Source organism: Dictyostelium purpureum, assembly GCF_000190715.1.
Source record: "Dictyostelium purpureum unplaced genomic scaffold DICPUscaffold_19, whole genome shotgun sequence".
Classification (NCBI taxonomy): domain Eukaryota; phylum Evosea; class Eumycetozoa; order Dictyosteliales; family Dictyosteliaceae; genus Dictyostelium; species Dictyostelium purpureum.
The window spans coordinates 24,198-41,274 of record NW_003519356.1 but is presented as its reverse complement, the minus strand read 5'-3'; the positions used below and the strand labels follow the sequence as shown (position 1 = coordinate 41,274).

The 17,077-nt window shown below is 26.8% G+C and overlaps 5 protein-coding genes across 5 annotated transcripts; 2 read left to right on the top strand and 3 right to left on the bottom strand.

Annotated features, from left to right (window-relative positions):
- Positions 1–2,322: 2,322 nt before the first annotated feature.
- DICPUDRAFT_147871 (uncharacterized protein) lies at positions 2,323–6,088 on the top strand (the record flags this gene model as incomplete). Its single annotated transcript, XM_003284090.1, has 2 exons — positions 2,323–2,517; positions 2,591–6,088. The coding sequence occupies 2 exons, from the start codon at positions 2,323–2,325 to the stop codon at positions 6,086–6,088; spliced, it is 3,693 nt and encodes a 1,230-aa protein (XP_003284138.1).
- A 146-nt stretch (positions 6,089–6,234) lies between these two features.
- DICPUDRAFT_75094 (uncharacterized protein) lies at positions 6,235–9,478 on the bottom strand (the record flags this gene model as incomplete). The annotated part of the gene is made up of 5 exons (XM_003284065.1): positions 6,235–7,692; positions 7,779–7,884; positions 7,968–8,549; positions 8,623–8,863; positions 8,941–9,478. The coding sequence occupies 5 exons, from the start codon at positions 9,476–9,478 to the stop codon at positions 6,235–6,237; spliced, it is 2,925 nt and encodes a 974-aa protein (XP_003284113.1).
- A 658-nt stretch (positions 9,479–10,136) lies between these two features.
- Positions 10,137–11,304, top strand: DICPUDRAFT_147869 (uncharacterized protein; the record flags this gene model as incomplete). Its single annotated transcript, XM_003284089.1, has 3 exons — positions 10,137–10,444; positions 10,511–10,844; positions 10,918–11,304. 3 exons carry the CDS (start codon positions 10,137–10,139, stop codon positions 11,302–11,304), a joined length of 1,029 nt encoding a protein of 342 aa, XP_003284137.1.
- Positions 11,305–11,450: 146 nt separating this feature from the next.
- On the bottom strand, positions 11,451–15,028 carry DICPUDRAFT_27081 (uncharacterized protein; the record flags this gene model as incomplete). Its single annotated transcript, XM_003284064.1, has 2 exons — positions 11,451–12,476; positions 12,536–15,028. The coding sequence occupies 2 exons, from the start codon at positions 15,026–15,028 to the stop codon at positions 11,451–11,453; spliced, it is 3,519 nt and encodes a 1,172-aa protein (XP_003284112.1).
- Positions 15,029–15,436: 408 nt separating this feature from the next.
- DICPUDRAFT_27131 (uncharacterized protein) lies at positions 15,437–16,963 on the bottom strand (the record flags this gene model as incomplete). The annotated part of the gene is made up of 3 exons (XM_003284063.1): positions 15,437–16,005; positions 16,267–16,683; positions 16,738–16,963. The coding sequence occupies 3 exons, from the start codon at positions 16,961–16,963 to the stop codon at positions 15,437–15,439; spliced, it is 1,212 nt and encodes a 403-aa protein (XP_003284111.1).
- Between the last annotated feature and the right edge of the window lie 114 nt (positions 16,964–17,077).

Sequence of the window (17,077 nt, the reverse complement as noted above, 5' to 3'; positions counted from 1 at the left end):
AAAATAATTTATAAACAATACATATATATATCTTTGGTTTATGTGATAGGATCAATACCTCAAAAAATAAAAACCCAAAATAAAATAATAATAAAATTTATATTAATTATTATAATTTTAAAATTATTTTTTTTTAAAAAAAAAATATTATCAATTTTAATTTTGTCTTTGTTTTTTACTTGGCTCTTTTTAAAATATATATTCTTCCTGTTGGAATTTATGTGGTGCGTTTCATTTGTTTTAATAATAATTATTATATTTTTTGCTCATATTCTTTATTTTCAAATTAATCAATTATATTAATAGTTTTTTTAAATACAGTATATTTTAGGTAATACAAAAAAAACCAATTTACAATTTATTGTAAGTATAGAATATTTTAATTTCTTTTTTTTTTTTTTTTTTTCAAAATTATAATTTTGTTATTTTTTTTTAGAAATTATTTGTATGAAATTTTTTATCACTATTTAACAATAAAAATAAGTGGGTTAAATAATAACTCTACATAATATGCAAAATCAACTCTTCTTTATAATGTTAGAGAAGAGTCTAATGTTTAAACACAGGCTTATGAAGTCATTATAATCACACACCCACACTTATATATGTTATCTTACATATAAACACACTATAAAATATTCATATACATCCATTCAAAAGCCAACTACACTACAATATTTTTACATTTGTACATATTATTATTTTATTTCCATAATTATTATTACCATTTATATTTTTATTTAATATTACTATCATTTCTTTGTCAAAGATTAAAACTTTAATAAATTTTCAACATTTTTTTTTAAATCTTTTATTCCTCTTCTATTTTAATGTATATATATATTAATTTTATAGTTTTATAATAAATAAATTTGTCATAACCTCATTTCCCTCTTTTTTTTTTTAATAAAATTGTTTATAATTTTTTTTTTGTTAAAAAATCATCATTATTATTTTATTTTTTTATTTTAATATGACACTATTATACCTCTAAGAGAAAAAAACAACTCATATTTATAAAATAGATTTATTCTATCAATAAATCTTTAATATTTTATTTTTTATTATATGTGTTTGTATCTGTTTTCTTATATCAAAAATATTTATTTTATTTTTATTTTAAAAAGGAGGTGGATGCATGCACGCATAAATGCATATATACATTGTATCACATAAAAACAATAATAAAAAAAAGTTTGACCTCATAAAATCCTTTTACCTACCATTTATTTTTACTTTTTTTTCATTTTTACCAATATACACCTACATATTAATACAATATATCAACTCTTTCACATACATAAACAAAAACAACCACACTCACACATTAACTCAAATTAAAAAAACAAAAATACCACCTTTTACCTGCCCACACTCCACACACAAGCACTCTTATATTTATCTCTTATTTACCAATAAAATTTAATGTTACCAACCTAAATATTTCTTTTTTTTTTTTTTTTAAATCAAACCTTTTTTTTTTTTTTTTTTTTTTTTAAAAAAAGTTAAAATCAATAATTTAAATTTTATTATTGTAAAAATTAATATTATACTTGCTTTTTAAAAAAAAAAATTTATTATTTTTTTATAAGTTTTATTTTAAATCAATTTGACGTTACTTTGCTTTTTTCGTATCTTTTCTATTTTTGTTAAATTTTAATTAAATCAATTTAAATTTTTTTTATTTATTTTATTTCAATCCACAAATTAAATCATATGTTTTTTTTTAATTGTCTTTTTATTTCATTTTAAAATAACTTTAATGAAAAAAAAAATCAATCAAATTTGTTGTTGTTGCTGTTATTTTTTTTAATATAGTTTTCTTTTTAAAAAAAAAAAGACTTGTGAATCTATTTTATCTTTATTTTACCATACAAAGAAATCAAAATTATTTAATTTTCAAATCATAAAAAAAAAAAAAAAAACACCCATTTTCACACACCCACATTATCTTTGCACCCATTTAATCAAAATTTTTTTAGCCCTTCTGTGCACATTGTGTGTATGTGTGTTTTTTGTTTTTTTTTTTTTTTCATTTATTTATTTTTTTTTTTTTTTTTTTTTTTAAATAATAATAAAGCACATTATTTCTAACTTTTTTAATTTTTTCTTTAATATTATTTTATAGTTTTTTTATAAACTCCCCATATAAATCCAATTTATTATAATTAGTTCAGTTTATATGTAATAAACAAATCAGCTAAAAATAATAAGACTCTTTTTTTATATATTTTAAATAAATAATATAGCTTTACAAAACTTTTATAATAATAAATCATAAATACAATACCAATTGATAAAGGCAATACTATTAATAATAAAATGATGTCAACTCTTCATCAAGTTAATGATCTTAGTAGAGTTGGAGAAAAACCTGCTTGTTGTATTGGGGCTGCAAGAGGTCATTGTACAGTACATTGCCCAAGAATTGAAGATGTACTTTATTCACAAAGAAAAGGTAAAACCAATAAAGGTGCACAAAGATGGAGATGTAAAGCATGTGGTACAAAATGGACTGTATGTTTATTTATTTTATAATATTTTAAATTCCCAAAAAGAAACCAACTAATTAATTAATTTTTTATTTTAGTCAAAAGGAATTATTCAACCACCTCCAGTAGTACCAGATACAATTGTAAACAGTATTGGTTTTGGTAGTGGCCCAGAAGAATTAACAACAATAGATCAATTAAGAGCAAATACAAGACCATACAAAAAAAATAAAATATTAGATCAATCGATGATACCAACAACACCATTTCCATCATTGTTTAGTGGAGCAAACATAAGTAACAGCAATAGTAATAGTAATAGCTCACCAAATGGTTCACCAATACCATCACCACCATCACCTGTATCATTTTTACATAGAACAACGAACTCATTTGTACCAATTTTACCAACCACAACCTCATCATCATCGAATAATAATAGTGTAATTAGTAATAGTATAAGCAATAGTGTTATTAATTCTTTAAGGCAATCACAAAACTCCACATCATCATTATCATCGTCCACGATTCAACAACAACAACAGCAACAATTATCACAATCACAACAGGGTATTAATAGTTCAAGATCCTCTTCATCATCATCATTATCACAATCCCAAAAAAATGCTCAAACATTAACAACAAAACCTGTAGTTGTTGGAATACCCAATAACAGCAATACTAATAATATGAATAACTCTAGTGGTAGTATTAATAACTCGCCAAACTCAAATTTACAAATTTTAAGTAATAATATAAGCAATATGAGCAATAGTATTAATAGTCCATCAAATAAAAATATTCTATATAATGGTCAACCCTCACCCCAATCTCCAACAAACAATAATAGCAATAATAGTATAAGCAATATAAACAATATAAACAATATAAGCAATATAAGCAATATAAACAATATAAACAATATAAATCCCCAAAATCTAGTTAATGGTATACCAAGACCAAGCCTATCAAATAGCAAACAAGCAATTAAACAATCCAGTACTAATACCAATAACAATAATAGCAATAATAACAATAGTAATAATAACCAACAAACAGTTTCGCCACAACCACCATTATCACCAAAATCATTAAAACATTATCAAATGAATAAACAAATGACATCATCAAGTGGATCATCAGGTTCAAACCAATCATTTACAAATCAAAGTCCAAAAAATAATATTACATCCACAATGATTCATTCAACTTATGGCCAACCAACTCCACCTCCAACTAAAGCACCAGTATCTAGCAAAGCACCAGCAGTTTATCATAATGTACGAATACCATCGCCAACAATTGAAACTTATCAACAACAACATCAATATCAACAGCAACAACAGCAACAACAGCAACAACATCATTTACAACAAAACCCATCACAACCACCAACACCACAAAATAATATTTATCAATCAAACAACCAATCATCAACTATTTTATCAAGACATAATGATTTATTATCACCAATAGATTCACAGATATGGGCACCAATTCAATACAGCTGGGTTCAAACACACTATAATCCATCATCAACATTATTAGAGAGTTTAAAACGTTTAGTAAACTCTATTGTTGTTTTTTCAAATGAAATTAGTGTTGAATTTAGATTAAAACTTATCAACTTTTTAAATATATTAGGCTCACCATCAAGTGAATCTCAATACAATACACCATTAAGCAAAACAGTTTTAAGTTGCATCGATTCTACTGGGTTCAATATAACAAGACACTACCAAATGCTCTACCAAACTATTTCAAAACACCACTCAATGATGGAAGATCAATTCGTACCCCTAACTGAAGTTTATTTCGATGAAAATGAAATAAATAGATTTTTAGTATTTTCAGAACAAGCCCAAACAATTGAAGAAAACTTTGAATTTATATTACGAGAACTATCAAATATACGCGATTCTTTTATAATGAAGAGGGAAAATATAGAAAAGAATATAGTAGAATCATCAAAAATGATTTCTTACAATCACAGCAACATTGGATCAAGTGGATCAAATTTAGAGCAGGCCAAACAAGATACCGCCCGTCTTTTAGAAACTTTAGCACCATTAGAAAGCACATTAAATGGTATGGAAACTAAATTTAAAGCGATTCAAAGAGAAATTGGAATGGTTCAAAGAGTATTTTCATTCTTTGAACTTTTATATAATATCCATATTAGCTATCATCAGTCAATAGTAGAGAAACATTCAAAACAACTATCAACATATATTATAGATGTTATGCAACAAACCCTTTTTAACTGCGATGTTCTTTCAGTAGCATATAACAGAATGAAATCATCAATATACAACAATCAAAACAATGATGATGATTCATTAATAGATACCTCAAATCCATTTATTAATAAACTCACTGATTTAATAAACAAATATGAAAATATTAGGTCATCCTCATCTTTAACAACACCTAATAATTCAACACAGCACCAACAACAGTATAACAATAGCAATAATAATAGTAACAACTTACAACTCTATCAACCACCAAAAGATAAAAAAGTTTTAGCTGTTTACCATACTATGTGTCTAGAGCATCGTGTGCCTGATGATCACCCAGAATCACCAAAACGTTTACAATCCGTTATAAAAGCAATCAATGACTTTGCAAGACAATCTGACCGTTTAATAATTAAAGATGACCCAGAGGATGCCAATGACAAGTGGATTTTAACAGTTCATTCCCCAGAATATCTCAAACAACTTGATGAACTTACAGAAAAACTAGATAGCAACGAAATTAGACCACTCAATGTAAATAATGATGGTGCACAAACTGGAATTAACCAATTTAATTCAAACGGCTCCTCAAATGGAGACTGTGAAGATGGTGATACATTCATATCGAAATCATCATTACGTGCAGCCAAAAGATCAGCAGGTGCAACATTATATGCTATCGATAGTGTAATGAAGGGTAATGTTTCCAGTGCATTTGTTGCTGCTCGTCCACCAGGTCACCATGCTGGCCGTGATGGTCTTACCCAAGGAACAAGCTCTCAAGGATTTTGTCTTTTAAATCATGTTTGCATTGGTGCCAAATATGCTCAACTTAAATATAATTTAGAAAAAATTGCAATCATCGACTTTGATGTTCACCATGGTAACGGAACTGAAGAAATTTTAGCAAATGACCAAGGCTTCTTTTTCCTTTCAATTCATATGTTTGAAGAAGGATTCTATCCTGGTAGCGGTGGTTCAAATTCAATGGCTATGAATGATGACGATAACTCAATCTCTATAAACCCCTCGTCCAATGTTGTAAATATACCTTTAGATCCAAAGAGCTCTGCCCATTCTTTCTTAAAAGCTTTTTCTGCAATCATTGACAAACTTAATGATTACCAACCAGAATTAATTTTAATATCTTGTGGTTTTGATGCCCATTTAGAGGATAATTTAGCTTCGCTTTGTTTGTTAGAAGAAAACTATGTCGAAATTACTCGTCAACTTCGTAAAGTAGCTGACCGTTGGTCCAAAGGAAGGTTGGTTTCAATTCTAGAAGGTGGTTATAATATAAATGCTTTAAGACAATGTACAATCGCTCATTTATCTGCTTTGGTCGAAACTGATTAATAAAAAATTTAAAATGTAATCAAAATAAAATTTAAAAAAAAAAATAAAATAAATCTTTTGTAAAATATTTAAATTGTAAATTTGTAATTAATGTTTTTTTTTTTTTAAATATTTTTAAGTTTATTTTTTTTTTAGTTTATAAAATTTTAAAATCTCTTTCTTTTATTATTGTTATTATTTAAAGGTTTCTTATTATTTGGTTTATTTGGAGTTGATTTACCTTTGGCTGGGGCTGGCTTAACTTTAGCTGGGGCTGGTTTACCTTTACCTTTTGATTTAAATGAATCTTTACCATTCTTTTTAACACCACCTGAATTTTCTAACATAGAGGCAAATTCATCAGCATCCATAAATGAATCATTTCCTTTCATTGATTTAATAAATTCTGTTTCCTCTTCGTCATTTTCTTCTTCATCATCTTCGCCAAAATCTGGAACAATAGTATTATCTCCTTCGTCTTCATCCTCGACCTCTTCATCACCGAAATCTGGAATTTGAATATCGTCATCTCCCTCTTCATCGTCATCTAAATCAACATTATCTTCTTCGATGTCATCTTCTTCGTCTTCTTCACCTTCTTCATCATCATCCTCCTCTAATAAGTCATCTAAATCACTTGGAACATCACCTAATAAACCATCTTTAACTAAATTATTAAATTCCTCTTCGTCAACATTAAAATCTCCTTCTTCTTCATTATCTTGATCTTCATCTTCATCTTGTTTTTTCTTATTTAATTTTTTAGATGCTTTTGGAATTTCGTTTTCAAAATCTTCATCTTCAAAATCTGAGGCTTCTAAATCACTATAGCTGTATTCGGCATCTAAATCTGAAAGCATTTCTTCATCAGAATCTCTATCTTCAGTTTTGTAACCTAAAGCTTCATCTAATTCTTTATCATCGACAATGAATTGACCGGATGAGGATGATGATTTCTTTTTAGATTTGACACCTGAAGTTGAAGCAATATCACCGTAAATGTTTAAGAACTGTTCGTCTGGTTTGGCTGTAAAGAAATCTTCACCAATCTTAGATTTAGTAACTTGTAAAGTTGATTGTGGACCTTTTCTGTTCTTTGGTCTTGATAAAGCAAACTTCTCAAGGAAAGCAGATAATGTGAAAAGTGTTGTTGGATTACCTTGGAATTTAATTTGTTTTTCTTGTAAAAGATCTCTGGCGAATTGGTTAATAGTTGGATGTTGGTGAATTGAATATAAATTGAGTTCCCAAAGACATGATAATTGACCATTAGCTTCTGATGGTTCGTGATGAAGTGGATCATAACTTGGTTCGGTTGAAGATTCTTCACCTTCTTTTGGCTCTTTAATTGGGGTTTGTGGATTAGTTGAAATTAATGAACCAAATTCTGAATTAAATTTAATAATTTCTGAAATTAAAATTAAAGTTGAGGCAGAGAATGAAACAATTTGGTTAAATGAAAATTGTAAAAGTCTTTTAATAATAGCTTTTGCTCTGTCAATATTTTCATCTTGTTTGATTGCTCTAAAAACTAAATTTAAAAATGATGTTTGATCAAATTGTGATAATTTTTCGAATCTATTTAAGGTATGATATAAATTTAAATAAAATTGATTGGTGATTTCCTATTGATAATTTTTTTTTAAAAAAAAAGAAATATTAATATTATTTTTTAAAAAGGGATATAAATAATTTTTTTTAAATAACTTACTGGTGTGTGTTGTTTAATTTCAAAAAGAAGGGATAAAGTTTGAATTACTTTATTAATTGTATTTTTTCTACATGATTTAAATAAAGTTTTAATTTGGGTGTCATCACTAAATTTGAAAAAAAAAAAAAAGAGAGTTAATAAAAATTTATATAATAAATGATGTGATTGTCGAAAAAAATAATAACCTACATAACAGTTGTATCTTTAGTGTATGAATAAGCTTTTCTAATACCAAAAATTAATAATGAAATTGCAGAGCTGTTGATATTTGATTTATTTGAGAAAAAGGTGAAATAAAGAGTAATAAGACGGTGAGAGATTTCTTTGATTTCGGCAGCACTTGTATTATCTTTTTCTGAAGCAACTTGAATTTTATTTAAAAAGTATAAAGCATTATATTGAGCTTTTGAGGCATTGTTTGGTCTATATAAAAATAATTCAACTTCTCTAATGATAACCATTTTCATTGATGGATGTGATTCAATAAGCTTTTCTAAAAGCTTAACAACTTTGCTTGCATTACTACCTTCATCATCACCAATTTTATTAACTAAAAGTGTTAATAAAACTTCTTCTTGTTCTGGTTTCTTTAAAAGAAGGTATTGAATTGTAGCAGTGGCAATCATACGAATTCTTGAGACTGTATCTCTACCTAAAACTTCTAATAATCTAATAAAAGCTTGATATCTTGATTTTAATAAATCTTCGAAAAACCATTGTACTAATTCCATTGGTTTTGAACTTTCAATATTGGTTCTTTCATTGAAACGTCTGTTAATTTTAAATAAAATATTAGTAAGTATTCTTTGAAAATGGTGGTGATAAATAATAATAATATAATTACTTTAATTTGGTATTTGGTAATAATGAATTTACAAATAAATCTTTTAATGAATTAATAGCAAAATCTCTTTCTCTTTCAGATTTCTTTGCAGCTAAATTTAAAAGAATATCAAGACTTGATAATCTGAACATTGGTGCTTTTTGGATTAAAAGTGTAATAGCTGAAATTCTATCTCTAATTGTACCAGTGTGTTGAATTTTTTCTTTCCATTGATCATCTCTTGAACCATTTTTATTGAAATCTAAAATATAAAATAATTGAAATATTAATATTTTTTTTTTTTTTTTTAAAAAAAAGTAAATAAAAACAAATACAAACCTTGAAGATATTCTTCTACTTTTTTGTTATATAAACCTTGGGCTTTAGTAAACATTGGATTTTTAGCATCATTATTTGGTTTTTCAATTTTAATTTCTTCACTATCATCTTGAACTTTTTCAACTGGTTTAGCGGTAACTTCTTTTTCTTTCTTTTCATTTTTTTCTTTCTTTTCATTCTTTTCATTTTTTTCATTCTTTTTGTTATCTCTTGGTTTGGTTATTGGTTTTTCAGATTTTTTATTATTGTTGTTGTCTTTTGGTGCACCATCTTTTTTATCTGTTTTAAAGAATTTATTTGAGAAAGTGTTCATACTCTTTTCTGATTTGGTTTGTTGTGCTGGTTGTTTATCTTTATTGAATTTAGTGTTATTTGGTTTTTTATCATTTTTATTATTGTTTGATTTTGGTTTTTGTTCAACTTTTTTATTATCTTTTTTATTATCTTTTTTATTATCTTTTTTATTATCTTTTTTATTATCTTTTTTATCGGTTGGGGCAGCTGCAGTAGCAACTTTTGTATTTTCTTTTGAAACCATTATTATTTACTATTATTTCTATTTCAAATAATATTTGATAATAGGGTCTGTGAAAAATGAAAAATAAAAAATAAAAAAAAAAATTACAATATCTCGTTTTTTTTTTTTATTTCGTTTTTTTTTTTTTTTTTTTTTTTTAAAATTTTTTTTTTATTTTTTTTAATTTTTTTTAATTTTTTTTAAAAAAATAATTATTTGTTATATTTTTATCTTTTTAATGAAATAATATTTATTATTTCTGTCTTCTGAATTAAAACACAAAGATAAAATATGTATAAATGTTTTAAAAAAAATTATAAAAAATATAATTTAAAAAAAAAAAAAAATATTAAAGTTTCAAAATTATAATAAATAACTGGTAATATCCATTATTTATTTATTTACAAAATATTATTTTAATATTTGATTGTTTTATAAGTAATAAATATTTTGTTATATAAATATCAAAAATTTAAGTTGATATTTTTTTAAAAAAAATTTAATTTTTTAATTTTTTTTTTTTGTTTTTATTTTAATTTTTCAAAAAAAAAAATAATTTTAATCATTAAATAACTTTCTAAAAATATTTTTTACCAATTTTTTTTTTTATATACTATTAATAATAATAATAAATTAATAATAAATTAATAAATAATAAATAAATAAATAAACAATAAAGATGTCAGTTCAAGCAGGTATGATTGTTGGGATCATTATCCCAGTAGTCGTTGCATTTATTTTCATTATTATATTATTTAAAAAAAGTTTAAAGATTATAAAAGAAAGAGAAGTAATGATCATAGAAAGATTTGGATCATTTCATACTATTTTACATGCAGGTGTACATTGGATTCTTCCATTTATTGATCGTCCAAAAACATTTTATTATTCATATTATGTCGATACACCAGCAGGTAAAGAATTAAGAGAATCTTTAAATTTAACAAGAATTTCAACTCAAAATGAAGTTATTGACTTACCAAAACAGTATGTATCTTTATAATACAGGTGGTATCATCTATTTCTCATACTAACTATTGGTTTTTTTTTTAGAAATGTTATCACTAGAGATAATGCTTCTTTATTTTTAGATGCAGTTTTATCATATAAAATTATAAATCCAAAACAAATGATTTATAGTTGTGTAAATTTACCAAATATTTTATCAAAATTATTACAAGCTCAATTAAGAAATTTAGCAGGTACTCTAGAAATTGATCAAATTATTGAGGAATCACATCTTTTAAATGCATTAACAGGTTTAATGAACAGCGAAGCTTCAAAATATGGTGCAGAGATTGGTTTTGTTAAAATTCAAAGAGTAGAGGCAATGTCATTAAATCAAGTTTTAGCACAAAAGAAAAATACAGAGCTCCAAAATAAAGAGGTATGTAAATTACAAAACAAAACAAAATATATTTTATATGTTATATTAATTTAATATTTGTTTTTGTTTAAAGATTATTATTACAGCTAAAGCCCATAAACAAACTAAAGTTATTCAAAGTGAGGGTCAAAGAGATTCAATGATTAAAAAAGCAGAGGGTGAGGCCCAAGAAATTATTTCAAAGGCAAAAGGTTTGGCACAAGCTAAAATTAATGGAGCACTTGCCGAAGTTAGATCAATAAAGGAAATTTCAAGAGCAGTTGGTATCAGTAAAGATTCGAAACTAGATGTTGCAAAATATATTCTCACTATCAAATATTTAGATGCATTAAAGTTTATAATGGGTTTACCTCAAACCTCCACAAATCTTTTATCTGAAGAAACTGTAGACCTCCAATCACTTCCATTATTTGGTGTACAAAGTGTCGCCATACCAGCTTCATCACAATTTATAAGATAATCAAATAACTATAAATAAATAAATGAATGAATAAATAAATAAAATTTTCTGTATATATAAAATTTAAATAAAAATACATGTATTTCCTACAATTTTTTATTTTATTAATTATAGTTTATTTCAAATAAACTATATTTATAATGACTCTAATTAGGATTTGAAATAAGTTCAAATTCTTTTGCCTTTGCTCTGAATTCTTCAGCTTTCTTTTCAAGTAGTTTCCCAGCTTCTCTGATGATATTTCTTGCTTGACCTTCGCCAAACTTTCCCAAATTTACCTTTCTTGCTAATTCATCTGGTGGACATACAGCTATTGATTTAACAGTTTTAAAACCAGCATTCCAAAGTGCTCTTGCTCTAGCTTGTTTTACACCATTGATTTCGACTAAAGGGATAATTTCGGATTTTACTCCTTTATCGAGTCTTTGGGTATAGAGGTTCACTAAATGCTCCAATTCAATCCATCCTAATTTTTTACAAAATAATGATACCATCCAAGAAAAAGATCCAGCCTGTTGCATTAAAGTTTGAACAGAGCCACGATGAAGCTTGAATTTATTTGCAGCCATATATAATTGTTGTTCGTGTACTAAATCATACAATACCATTGCTATGTAAAATCTTTTATATTTGAGTTCTTCTTTGAATTCGGTTGCTTCAAACCCATTTAAACGTTGAATCATATATTCCTCGCTGATACCTATTACATTGGCTACTCTGGCTTTGGATGGTTTCTTTAAAATTTCTCTAAATAAATTGATATAGTGGTTCCAGTCAGTGACCTCTGGAATATTGAAGAATGGTGTAGTAATGTAGCACATATGTAATGGTTCTGAAATAACAACTGAACCTTGATATGCTTTTTGGAGTTCTGCATGAACCAGTTTGGATTCTTTTATATTTAAACACGATCTAAAGCAAGCAAAACCAAAGCCTGTAGCCTCGTACCTAATTGAATCTTCAGTGGGTCTGTTATTTAAATCTAATGTGGCATTCTTGTACATTTTTTTATTTTCATCAAACTTTATCTCTTGAATATAACCTTCTTTTAATAAAGTTTCTATTCCAGTTTTAACCAACCCTTCCATATACTCGTATGGTTTCATCCCTTTTGGTGGTTTAATATGTGTAATATAATATGTAAATGATAAAAAATGTAATATCGAAAATCTCTATAATATAAATAAATATTAGTTAAATGAATGTTATTTAAATAAAAAAAAATACTTACACTATCACCAATACCTGAGCAAATTGAATCCAAAACAATTTTTTGAAATGATTGTGCTGATTTTATACATGAAATCAATGGATCGAGTGGAGAGTTTAATAGTTTTTTACATTTTTCAGCTTGATGAGGTTCACACATTAAAATTGATTCACCAAAATCATCGATACCTGCCCTACCTGCTCTTCCCACCATTTGCCTGTATACTCTATTGCCAATTAAATCTCTGCCCATAGTGGGTGATCTTAATATAACTCTTCTTGCTGGTAAATTTACACCGGTACTAAGAGTTGATGTTGCACATAAAACCAATAAACTACGCTCTTTAAAGCCTTTTTCAATAACCTCTCTTTCATCATTTGTCAAATCAGAATTATGATATGCTACGCCAGCTAAAATCATCTTTTTTAATTCTTCATCGATTTTGCTTCCATTTGATGATTTTAATAATTGAATTAGTGTTTCTCTTTGATCTCTTTTATCTTGTAAAATGTTTTCTGGAAATTTCGTTGCTAAACTTGTTGCTAAATTAAATGTCATTGCTTTAGATGGGCAGAATACAAGGACTGAGTGCTTTGGGATGATTTCAGAAATTAGTTCCAGAGTATGAGATTCTTTATCATTTGGACTTTCTAAAGTCTTAACTAAATTGTTATCTTTATCATAAAGATTATTTCCAATTTTGATGTACTCGGTTAATGGTACTGGACGAAAATTACCTTCATAAACACCACCACGAATCCAATTCTTCAGGTTTTGAATGTTTGGAATGGTTGCAGACATACCAACAATTTGAATTTCACCTTTTGACATAAACAAGAGTTTTGAAATTAGAATTTCTAATAGTTCTCCTCTATCACCATCACCAATCATATGAAGTTCATCTACAACTACACAACCAATATCCAATAGTGACCCATCTTCAATTAGTTGATTAACAATTATATTGGCCTTTTCTATAGTTGATATTAGCATTCTTGGGCCCGGTACAACCGGCATGGTACCATTACAACCAAAATACCCCTCAACTTGGAATGAAAGGGCTGATGCAAATTCTGACATTGCTTGAACTCTTTCGGTTACAATACTGACAAAAGGAAATATAAATAATGACTTCTTTTTTCTAATTAATAAATTTCTAAATAAAATAATTTCTGCAACCATTGTTTTGCCACCCGATGTTGGTAATGAATAAACTAAATTTTTACCCAACAATAAATCGTCACTGGAGAGACACTCCTTCTGCCAATCATACAGATTTCTTAAACCTTTTCTTTTGTAAATATCTCCAACGGTTTTTGGTAATTTGAATATTTTTTCACAGCATTCCGTTATATCATTGCTTACTAAATTTTTATCAATTGTTGGTAATGTGTAGTGAATGATTTTTTTAGTATTGTTGACGTATGATTTAGTATCTGTTGTTTTTGTATTTATTGGGGAATCGTTTGACGTGGTTTTGGTTGTGTGAGTTGCTAATGAAGTTGATTTAAATTCGCTGTATTGTGGGTTATTAAAGGATTCTTCTAAATCCTGTTGTTTTTTTGAGGTTAGTCTTAAATTATAGTTTAATTCATCTAAAAATGATTGGCTGTGCGCAACTGCCTCTTCTAAATCCTTTTCCGTTATTTCTTCATCATTCTTTGAATCTCCTATTTCTTTTTTTATATCTTGAGATATACCACACACAAATTGGCTGGTTGAAATATCAAAGTCCTCAATATCAATTTCTTGCAAAATACTGTTGTATGTTATTCTATTATTATCAATATTACTATCGTTATCATTAATGTTATTACCATTGTTACTATTATTATTCACATTGTTATTGTTTATACTATGGTCAGGGGGTTTAGTTAATAAAGAGTTGTTTTTAAAATTTAAAACATTACTTTTGATATTATTGGTATTATTGTTATTGGTAGAATTGCTAAAACTATTTACACTATTTACATTTACATTATTTATACTATTTACATTTACATTATTTACACTGTTTATACTATTTATTCGATTTATATTATTTATTGGATTTTTTATTAAAGTAACACCACCATATGGTTTATATCCACCAAGTTGGGGAGACACATGATCTTTAGTTATTATTTTAATGTTTTGTGGTTGTTGTTTTGGGGGTGATGGGTGTTGTTTAGGAGGTGATATTATTGGTTGTTGTTTAGGGGATATTTGCTGTTTAGGGGGTGATTGTTGTTGTTTTGGGGGTGATGGGTGTTGTTGTTTAGGAAGTGATAGTACCGGTTGTTTAAGAGGGGGTAAAGCTGGTTGTTGTTTTGGGGGTGATGGGAGTTGCGGTTTTGGAGGAGATGATACTGGTTTTACAATTGGCTGTGGAATAGGTTTTGCTGTTGGAGCTGGGTTCAAATTTTTTTGTTGTTGAGGAATTAGAGATGGGTTTTGTGGTATTGTTTGAATTGGTAATTTTTTATTTTGTAGTGGTTGTGGAGCTGTGGATATTTGTTGTTTTTGTTTATTCATAAAATCTAGTATATTGTTTTTATTACTATTAATGTTGTTACTATTAAATAAAGATGGGTTTTTGATTATATTTGGAGATTTCAATAAAACTTTTTCTGTCTTAATAGTCTTTGATACTTCAAAGCCATTATCTGTAAATTCAAAGGTTCTTTTTGACATTTTTATTATTTAATATCATGTTATTATTTACTATTTCTTATTAGACCCTATTTAGATATTGTTATTAGTGAACCTATACAAAAATAATACACAAAAAAAATATAAAAAATGAAAAATAAATAAAAAAAAAAAAAAAAATTAAAAAAAATAATTTTTAAAAAACTTTCTTGGAAATAATAATAATAAATAGATAAAAAAAAGAGGGGTATTTAAAATGTGTGAAAATATTTATTTAGAATTTTATTATTATTAATCGTAAAAATTTAAAATCTTTATGTTTTCTGGGATTATATTAATGTTTTTTAAAGTATCATAATGATTTGAAGATAATTTGAGTTTAATTAAATTATTTGGTAAATCGCCTCTATTGAAATTTTGACTAAAAATTTTACCTAGATCCAAGTCAGTGACACTTGATGGAATTTTGAGAGTGCTATTGAAGTTATTTCCAAATGACAATCGAATTAAATCTGGTGGTAATACACCATCTCTTAATGGTTTATTGAATTGATTTCCAAATGAAAGATGTGTAACGCTAGAGGGTAAGTTGCCGTATGAGAGATCTTGATTAAACTCTTCGCCAAATGAAAGGTACTGGACATTCGATGGTATAACATTTAAATATATTATCTGATCAAATAGGTCACCAAAAGAGAGCTTTGTAACACTGGAGGGAATATCTTTAACTTTTAACTGTTGATTAAATTCATCACCAAATGTAAGTTCCTCGACACCGTCAGGTATAATAAGATGTTCTAATGGTTGGTTAAATGCCCCGCCGAATTTCATTTTCTTTACACTATTTGGAATACTACCAACTTTCAAATATTGAAAACTTATGTTTAGAGTTAAATCTGTTACACTTGATGGAATAATTCCTTTTAAAAGTGGTTTCTCTTCACTTCTACCATAGCCTAAATCTAATTGGGTTACACTTGATGGAATATCACCGATCTGTAAATTTGAACTACATGAAAGCTTTAATTTGGTGACAGATAAAGGAATTGAATTTTTAATATTTGTATTTGAAAAATTTCTTCCAAAGGTTAAATCGGTGAGCATTGGTGGAAGAAAGTGACGATCCAATGGTTGATTAAATTCTTCACCAAATACTAATGTGGTTACATTTTTTGGAATATTACCGTAACGGAGCTCTTGATTGAATGAATGGCCAAAAGTTAAACTTGTGATACTTAGAGGTAATTCGAATGGATTGAATCTATGATTAAAATAGTAACCAAATGTAAGTTTGAAAACACTAACTGGAATGTAACCCTTTCTAATTGGTTTGTTGAATGAAGCCCCAAAAGTTAAATCATTGACACCAAATGGTATATCTCCTTCGTTGATTTTTTGATTGAAACAATAACCAAACTTTAGTTTTTTAACACTGGCGGGAATAAAACCCGGGATGACCTCTTCATTAAAATAATAACCAAAACTTAGTTGGGATATATGATCTGGGATATCACCGGCTTTTATTTTTTGACGGAACTCTGAACCAAAAGAAATTGATGTAATGTTTCTTAAAATATCTTCTTTTATAAAACTCTTATGAATTAATACTTTTGAGGTGTATTCTTTAAATCTATGCTGGTCTATTGCTGAGGAGTCTTCAATTTCGAAAAAGTAATGATGGTAAAAAAACAAAATTAAATTTCTGATGTATACATTTCTCCAAACTTTAAAGAATAATCTATCGAATTGCTCTAGATTTTTATAATACTCCTCTTCTCTATCTTTATTAAAAACTGAATTCTCTAAACATACTATCATTAATAATAAACTATAACCATATTTTTTATCAAGATAAGCTTTGCCATAATAAGCTTTTTTAAACTTTGATTTATTAAATATTGGTTCGTTATTATATTGTGTGATTTTATTATT